We start from the raw sequence: 9,693 nt of genomic DNA on the forward strand, positions 1-9,693 counted from the left end.
GTTGGAGAGTTTGCTCAGCAGCACACTCCTTCTTAGGTAGGTTCCACTTTTTTCCAAAGCGCAGTTCACTCATCAAATACTCATTGAGGCCAGGCATGGTGGCTCACACCTGTAATCCCAGCACTTTGGGAGGCCAAGGCTGGTGGATCACTTGAGGTCAAGAGTTTGAGACTAGCCTGGCCAGCATGGTGAAACCCCGTCTCTACTAAAAATACAAAAATTAGCCAGGTGTGGTGGTGGGCACCTGTAAACCCAGCTACTGGGGAGGCTGAGGCATGAGAATCACTTGAAACCAGGAGGTGGAGGTTGCAGTGAGCCAAGATCGTGCCACGGCACTCCAGCCTGGACGACAGAGCAAGACTTAGTCTAAAAATAAATAAATCAATAAATAGAGGACAAATATTAGTCCTCATGGTAGAGTGCCAATAAAAACATTTTTTACTATTATTTCATAGAAATCTTTTGATTTTTGAATAATTTAAACATTTTTTGGTAAAGGAAATTCCTAGATACTTTTCATCTAGCCTCCCTAATTTTATCACTACATAGTGTTTTAACTCAGGCTTTTTCTATCTGTAATTAAATTTTTTGCTAACTCTGCATCTACAAAGTGAAGTTTAAATTTTTTTTTTTTTTTTTTGAGACGGAGTTGCACTCTGTCACCCAGGCTGGAGTGCAGTGGTGTGATCTCAGCTCACCGCAACCTCCACCTCCCTGGTTCAAGTAATTCTCTTGTCTCAGCTTCCTAAGTAGCTGGAATTACAGGCGCCCGCCACCACACCCAGCTAATTTTTGTTTTTTTAGTAGAGACGGGGTTTCACCATTTTAGCCAGGCTGGTTTTGAACACCTGACCTCAGGTGACCCACCCGCCTCAGCCTCCCAAAGTACTGGGATTACAGGCATGAGCCATTGCCCCCAGCTAAATTTTCTGTTTTATAAAGCGTACCCATCTTCTTTTTTCTTCCTAGGTTACTATAACAACAGTACCAAGGTGGCTGTGAAAACCCTGAAGCCGGGCACTATGTCTGTGCAAGCCTTCCTGGAAGAAGCCAACCTCATGAAGACTCTGCAGCATGATAAGCTTGTGAGGCTGTACGCTGTGGTCACCAGGGAGGAGCCCATTTACATTATCACCGAGTACATGGCCAAGGGTGAGTTCCTCTCACTGCCCAGAGCTTGCAAGGGCTTCAAACTCAAAAAGTAAAATGTGTAAGTGTTCAGAGTCACTCAAATAGTTTAATTATCAAACAGTATACACACTACTGAAAAATCAGGAAATATGGGAGGACAAAGCAGTTTATAAACCTAATCACCGGAAGTAATCCCATGTCACAGAATTGAAATCTAATCCCCCTGTTTTCTCTGTGTCTACCTGCATGTACCTATTGCCCCGAGAATAGTACCCCATATCTAGTCACCCCCAATGCATATTTATCAAATGAATTACTATGTATTTCAAAAAGGAATATTTTTTGTCATATGCTTAAAATGTGAGTTCCCAGAATTCTAATACTACAGATTTAGTACAGATTGTTCAGTACCAAATTCCTCTTTCTTTTGTTTTTTTTTGTTTTTGTTTTTGTTTTTGTTTTTTGGAGACGTCTCACACTGTTGCCCGGGCTTAAGTACAGTGGTACAATCTCTGCTTACTGCAACCTCTGCCTCCCAGGTTCAAGCAATTCTTCTGCCTCAACCTCCCTAGTAGCTAGGACTACAGGCACATGCTGCCATGCCCAGCTAATTTTTTGTATTTTTAGTGGAGATGGGGTTACGCCACGTTGGCCAGGCTGATCTCGAACTCCTGAGCTCAGGCAATCTGCCCGCCACGGCCTCCCAAAGTGCTAGGATTACAGGCATGAGCACCCAGCCTCTTTTTGCTCCTTAGCGTTATCTAATATTCATTTTCCTTTCCAGCATTATCTAAATGTTCAGGGTGTCACTTTTAAATATTAACGTTTTTTAAAACTTGCGGAGGTTAAAGTCCTGTGTAATCACAGAATTGCAGGAGAATAGACTTCAAGCAATCAATTTTTCTTCTACTGTGATCACCTTCATATAGAAGACTTCGAATCAACATCCTTCTTCCTGTGTTCCCCTCCAGTTCAGGAAACATACTAATAAACTGCCAAATTATTTTTTTAAAAGTCCTCAGAAGTAATGAAGAAACATAAGCAATGATCCAGGATTAACAATCATTTCATGCACAATGGAGATGATAGTATGATGTCATAGCTGAATAGATTCAAAAGATGGATATTATATTTTCTTATTTAATATCTGTGAGTATTTCAAAATATCAGTCACTCAGAGTCCTTCCAAACAAGGACATTGTTTGTTTGTTTTAAAGCAAACAAACCAATTAGCTCTTGTGGCTTGGGTTGCTATAGCTCAGAATTCAGGCTCAGAGCCGGACACCTAATAGGAGTTCAGTAAATATTGTTGAATTAATTAACTTAGTATATTCTTAATGATAGATGTTAATATGAGTTTTCCTATGTAACAATGCCTTTTTTATATATATATATATTTTGAGACAGAGTCTCTCTCTATCATCCAGGCTGGAGTGCAGTGACACTATCTCAGCTCACTGCAACCTCTGCCTCCCAGGTTCCAGCGATTCTCCTGCCTCAGCCTCCTGAGTAGCTGAGATTACAGGTGCTTGCAACCATGCCCAGCTAATTTTTGTATTTTTTAGTAGAGACAGGATTTCACCATGTTGGCCAGGCTGGTCTTGAACTCCTGACCTCAGGTGATCCACCTGCCTTGGCTTCCCAAAGTGCTGGGATTATAGGCGTGAGCCACCAAGCCTGGCCAACAATGCCTAATATTTACTGAGCACTTACTATATACCAGACTGCTCTTGGTGCTTTCTATGGGTGATCTCACTTAGTCTTTTCAGCAGCCTGAGGGCTAAGTACTATTGTTCTGTGTCATGGATGAGATTGCATAATGTTTACTGAGCATTTGCTACCTGCCAACCATCATGGTATGTGCTTTGGATGCAACATTTGATTCCAACCTCCCCAAAACGCTAATATAGCCTCTAGTACATGCCCATTTTACAGAGACCTAGATGAGGTAAACAACTTGACCAAGGCTACCCGTGAGGCTGGTACTTAAAGTTCCAGGGGAAAAACAGGTCTTGTTTTAGAGATGAAGCCGTGGAGGTTGGAGAGTTTGCTCAGCAGCACACTCCTTCTTAGGTAGGTTCCACTTTTTTCCAAAGCGCAGTTCACTCATCAAATACTCATTGAGGCCAGGCGTGGTGGCTCACACCTGTAATCCCAGCACTTTGGGAGGCCAAGGTGGGAGGATTGCTTGAGTCCAGGAATTTGAGACCAGCCTGGGCAACATGGTGAAATCCTATCTCTACAAAAAAATAAAAGAATTAGCTGGATGTGATGGCATGTACCCTCAGCTACATGGGAGGCTGAAAGTGGAAGGATTGCTTGAGCTTGGGAGGCTGATGCTACAGTGAGCTGTAATCATGCCACTGCACTCCAGCCTGGGTGGCAGAGTAAGACCCTGTCTCAAAAAACATTCATTGAGCACCTACAGTATGTGCCAAGTTCTGTGCTTTTTGCTGGATACAGATGGGAGTGAACCTGGCTAAGTGTCTGCAGAGGGTAGGCCTTCCAGTGAGCTCGCTAAAGACTGGGAGGCTGCAGTCAGTGGATCATGGTGGCAAGTACTCTGAAATGCATGGTTCTCAGACACCTGTAGTGAGAAAAGTGGTATCCACCCACATTCTCACCTGGAGCACATGCCATGTTTCACATCAGGTCAAAGGTAACAGATTAGAGGGGACTGGGTTTGACCAATGCCGGGAAAAGGCTTTATTTAACCATAGAGAATTGCAAAGCCAATCATATTGTGGGGGGTTCCCCTGTAATAATAATGATGATGTGAATTTTGTTTGGATTTTTTCTTGCGTGTTTGAACTGCACTAACTTGTTCTTTCTTTCTCCATAGGCAGTTTGCTGGATTTTCTGAAGAGCGATGAAGGTGGCAAAGTGCTGCTTCCAAAGCTCATTGACTTTTCTGCTCAGGTAACATATTCAGAAAGCCCCATGTGCATGTGCATGTGCATTTGCAAAGACTTCCCTGCGTCAAATTCATGAAGGAGTTATTGCTCCAGGGAGAAGAAATTTCTGTTGAATGTTTCCCAGCAGCAGTTATGAGAAAAAGACCTTCCATGGTACAATTCTTGGAGATAGTAATAGGAAATTCACATGGATTGTGTGCACGTGTTGAGTTTTGACCTGAATATCATCTTCTATAAGCCGAGTCAACCTCTTTATGTTCATTTCACAAATCACAGAAACAGTGCAGTTGAATCAATCGCTTTCTCAGCATTTGGGAGAGGCAGTTCCATACTATGTAAGCACCGCAGCTTTTAAATGATGCATACGTTTTATTTAAGTTACGAATAGAATGTATGCATACTTTTAAGTCTTCCGTATTCTTGAAAACAGAGGAACTATGTCCCTTTCCTGCTACACTTCTTCTCGCTCGTTCTCATTGGATGTGCCATCAGGATTCTGTGAAATATTCATTTGTACTATTTTTAGAACTAGTTTAGGAGTTGCCTGTTTATTTACTTTGGAATAACATGTTTCCTGAAGTGTATTTAAGAGCAGAAGCAGGTTATCCAGAAGCCCCGCCATGTGCCCAAAATATCAAGGAAATGTACACTTGAATGATGCCAGCTGCTGACTTTTACTACTTTCATTGTGTCCATTAGTCATGTTCAGTAATTTGCTTGCTTGTTTTTCAGTATTGGCAATGGGTGGTTTCTTGAAGCCCAGTGTATGTAGCAAGAGATTTATAGAAGTTCTAGGGAAGGCTGGTCCCTGTAGTTTTACTCCCACTTCTTCCCTCACACCCTCTTTTAGTTAGGAAATTGCTACAGCCTTCTTGGGAATGTGAGATCCAAGGAATGCATGAGTACAGAGGTGAAGCACCTCACATAAGGTAGGGCTGGACACAGGTTCTGTAATAGAGCATCATGGGCTAAGTTGGCATTCAGAACCTGGAGACTGGAGTTTGTGTCCTGGTTCTGCCACTCGATAGCCATACCGCTTCAATTTTGGAAGCCCTTTACCTATTTGGGCTACTTTATTCGCCTATAAAACAGAAAGGTCATTCCTACTGTAAGGAGATGTTGTTGAGGGTCACATCAAACACAGATGTTGTTGTGTCACATGCTTGGCACGGGCACAAGCACCTCAGAGCCTGCTGGTGGAAGCTGGGAAAACCCAAGGGAGGGCAGTGCCCGTCCTTCCAGTAAAGGTGTGTGATGGGTGAGTCACACTGCTCAGGCATCCTCTCCACCTCCGGGACTCGGCAAGCCTAACAGGTTCCTCATCTGAGTTAGAAATTCAAGTGTGCCCTGAAATGCCAACATCTAATAAGAAAGAAGCATAATTGCTGTGGTGGAACAGAGGGGTAAGGAAAGGACCCAGCAGCCCTCCCTTTTTAACCCTGTCCTCAAAGTCTATGCTGGCCCCTGGGATGCTCCATGGGATTCCAAGGTTTCCAGAACTATAGTTTGAAAACCACGTCTCTGCAGTAGGAGGAATAAGCGGGGTTGGGCACAGCTCTAGAACCTGTGTAGAAAACAGATCAGGAAATGGAGAAAGCAGAAGGTCTGATAAACTTGGGTCATACTTACACGGATCAATGAGGCCCTCTACTCAGGTGGTGATTTAGGTGTCCCCATGGGTCAAGAGACTTGAGGAGTGTAACAAAGGTTTGTCACGCTTGGACAGGGCTATGGAACATTGGGACACACGGCCTGGAGGGCCTGAGTGGTCACAGCCATTCCATCTGCTGGGGGTCTGATCTGTGCCCACAGTTCTTTAGGACAGAAATTACACACATTTGGGTACGTACTATACCCGGAGAATGACTTTATTTTGTCACATGGGTATTTTGTATTGGGTTTTGCATGGCTTATCTCATAAGACTTTATCTTGACATAGTCGAAACTTTTAAGGTTCAAGTCAAGGCCTCTATGCTGAGTCTCTAATTTAGTGAATTACTACCATTACCTCAAAGAGTAATTTTTCTAACCTAGAAATGAATAGGGGGAGAAGTTACTTTCTAGACCTTCGTAGCTTATGAGGAAGGTTACCACAGAGTCTGGCATTGACTATGACCATTGTGCTGTGGATTCCAGGGGCTTCCGTTGACTCTCCTGTCAACTCTGATGGGGCTGAGGCCCCTTGGTGATAGGAGGGGCTGGGGGCAATAAAGGCCAGCACCACTGGTCTCCACCCAAGCCAGTTTACCAAATCCAGCCCATGCCAGGTGAGCTCACGTTCACAGGTCTAGGGTCTCTTTCCTAGCAGTGGCCCCTTGGTGGAACCCATGGAACATCTGGCTCAAGTGCATGAACTGCTCAATGTCACTGGAAGAGTCACGGGTCAGCAGCAGCCGGCAGGACCCTAAGTGTGTTCGTTCAGCACAAAATTCATTTTCTTTACAACTAAGCACTGGCTCCTTTTGAGTTCATCTTTGCTCAAGCTGCAAACCTCACTCAGACTCTTTCCCAGCCCTTCCCTCAAGGTGGCGCTGGTGAGACCACCTGTTCTCCATCCTTAATCATTATCTGCTTCTTGTACCTGTGGCTTTTCTTATTATAATACAGATAATTTGAGAAGGGGGTCTTACCCTTGGCAACAAGGAGTAGGGCGTGTACGCTTCAGCTTCAGCCTGAAATCCCATACCTTCCACTTCCACTTTCAGCTCACTGCGCCTGCTCCCTTGTCCCCCGGGAATGCCCTCACTGATGACCACTGCTGCCCAGTGCTCCTCCTCCTCCTTCACACACCTTTCTGAAATGATCTGTCTGTGCCAAGAAGGCCATCTCTGCATTATCTTACCTTTCCTTCTCTATCATGTGCCACTAATTAACTCTATCACTTTTCCATAGTGAATATCATGACAAGAGTAAGTATTATTAAAGTTGCCCAAGGGTGACAGAGATAGCTGGTGCCCAGATACTTTGATAACCCAACCTTTTCTATACCTTACCCCCACTTTACTCTTTAGGGTGGGAATTTAGGGATAAAGCAGAAGAGGAATTACAGAAGTCCATTTGCTGTGTTAGCTCTAACTAAACAGTTAGTATGCTATGCGATAATGATGTGGCTTGCTGTCTTCCATAACCCTCGTCAATAGCATCAGAGTTGGGAAATTTAAGGTTCACAGGGGGTAGTTAAATTCAGCAGATTTTCACAATGAAAGATTGGTCATTGGGAGTAGAAATAACCCAGTTTACTTAATCCCAGCCCTAGATGAATAAGGGAAACTGTGAGGGGCAGAGTTGGGACTTTTCCCACCGTCTATATCTGGCCTCTTCTTCCCGCTCCCCACTACCCACTTCCCCATGCCCTACTCTCCCGTCCATATTCCCCTGTTGCCCATTGAGACAGGAAGTGGCTAGTGCACATGACAGTCTCACAGTTCGTGTGAGAGCTGATTTCATCACTTCCTGTCGCAGGATGAGTTCTGAAAGACTTGTCTGAGCCCAAGTGTAATAATCCACACTCTCCAACAATCCGTAGCCCATTCAACATAGATCAAGAAATCCTGACTAGAGCAGCTTTACCCATTGCTTTTCTCTTTGTATTAAATTAAGCAATTTAGTGCTTTTTGTGCTGAAATAGGAAAATACCTCTTTGCAAAGGAAGTTTGATACTTTCAGAGCAGAGAGACTTTGCATAATTCCCTTCCAGCTTTTAGGCCCCATGTCAGAGAAGAAAAAATGAGCTTGGAAAGACAAGGGGTTAAAACCAGTGGGGATTTCCTTCATCAGAAGCCGAGATGGAATCGTAGACTTGTCAAACTGAGAGGAAAAAGAAGTGAAAAATTTACAGTTGCAGTTTGGAGAGCAAATAAATCATCTTGTAATCCAGACCAAGTGAATCAAAGCATTTATTACTCTTTGGTGGCAGTATCTCAAGTGCAAAAATTACTAAAAATGAAACAATTGTTTGTGAGTTAAATGTCAGTAAAAACTGCAAAATCAAGCGAAGAAAAGTGGCATGCACCTATGGTCTCACCTACTTGGGAGGCTGAAACGGGAGGATTGCTTGAGGCCAGAAATTCAGGACCAGCCTGGACAACATGGCAAGAATCTACAAAACAAAACAAAACAAAAAAATTGCAAAATCAGAGTTGTTGTTATTATCATGGCAACAAGTAACATTTATTTTAGCTTCTTCTGGTTGATGCGACACTTATACCTCCATTATCTAATTTGAACCCAACAGCCTTGAAAACATATATTTTGTTGTTTAGTACCTCTTACAGATAATGAGGTGAACTTGGACTTGTCTGAGGTTACTGAGCTAGTATGCAGAATTGCTGGGACTTGATCCAGGGACTTCTGACTCAAGATAACTGATTCTTTCCTCTGCAGCCTGCTGTTGTCTCATGGTTACAGTTGCTGCTATGGTCATTTTGCACTCAACACTACTGTGATATGCATTTTCCCTGTTATGGATTTTGACCATCAAAATTAATATTTTCTTTAGATTTTTCCACCTCAAAAGTCTTTATTGCCAAGGTAGAGGTTATGCTCAAGGTATATTTTGCCCCCAGTATTAAATTTAAAGCCACATTTTAAAATGGAAATTGGTAAAATGAGGAAGGTAGGAAAACTCTGTCTAGGAAGTTTTCGACCTTTTTGAGTAGGAGGGCCTTTTAACAGCAGAGCTTTCTGAGCACATCCTCATAGTTGTAGCTACTGAGTGAGAAAACAGTGTATAGATTTGGAATCCCTTGTAATATCTCTTGGTTGAAACTTACCAGTATGTTGGTGGTAAATCAGGCTTGAAGGGTCTAGAGGGGCAAGTTTCTAGAATATTTGCCAATACCATCCAAAGTGAGTCTCTTCTTCTGTCTCTTTGTCTGGAACGTAAGAGATGTGTTAGATGCTCATATTCCACCTCAAGGCTATAATCTCAGTGAATCATCCGCTTTATCTTCAAAGCTTTTTTTAGTAATAACCTTTGATTGATAGTGTCCTTATGTTTACTTCACTTAAACTGGAGGGAGAGTTGCATTGAGATGTCGAGTCAGATGTGATGGCAAGTAGAAGCCGCAGGTGATTGACGTGGTTTGTGGTTTAACCAGGAGGCCAGATCCACTCCCCACTTCACATATAATCTCCCCTCCACATGGAAATTCTCATACATGACTCTTACTGAGGCCTACACACTCCCAATCACTCTTTCAAGCGCAAGAGCCTCCTTAGAGAGAAAAACAGCCAGCACTGAAGAAGGCATTCATGAATTTCATAGAGGAATCTGAGCCGGGTGCCGCTCTGGATACAGGGGCCACATAGTGGTCAGGATGTGGTGGTCCCTGAGTGGGCATCGCTTGGAGCTTTCTCAGTATACAAATGTTAACACAACTGGTGATTAGGTCTTTCTCAGAATTTGAGAAATGTTGCTGTGATTTTTTAAATGGAGCCTAGATGATGTTAATGATGGAGAAATCAGAGCCAAGAACCGGAAAACTTGCTTCTGCGTGGGGAAAATCACTTTGTGGGCCCCAGTGTCCTCATCTTTGAGATGGGAGGCATGGATTAGGTTTCCCACAGCCTCAGCTCTAATATTCCGTGACTAGGGACCTCTCCTTCTATTTAGACTATCTATGTAAATCGTCACCAAAAGCTGCAA

The 9,693-nt window shown here is 43.3% G+C and overlaps 1 protein-coding gene across 1 annotated transcript in view; it reads left to right on the top strand.

Annotated features, from left to right (window-relative positions):
- Positions 1 to 9,693, top strand: part of LYN (LYN proto-oncogene, Src family tyrosine kinase) — an 85,896-nt gene that overhangs the window by 26,749 nt on the left and 49,454 nt on the right. The window contains exons 9-10 of the mRNA XM_011997586.1: positions 970 to 1,152; positions 3,974 to 4,050. Of these exons, the coding sequence (XP_011852976.1) occupies positions 970 to 1,152; positions 3,974 to 4,050 (260 nt within the window). The remainder of the gene's footprint in view (positions 1 to 969; positions 1,153 to 3,973; positions 4,051 to 9,693) is intronic.

This window comes from Mandrillus leucophaeus, unplaced genomic scaffold (genome assembly GCF_000951045.1).
Source record: "Mandrillus leucophaeus isolate KB7577 unplaced genomic scaffold, Mleu.le_1.0 Scaffold542, whole genome shotgun sequence".
NCBI classification, from domain to species: Eukaryota; Metazoa; Chordata; class Mammalia; order Primates; family Cercopithecidae; genus Mandrillus; species Mandrillus leucophaeus.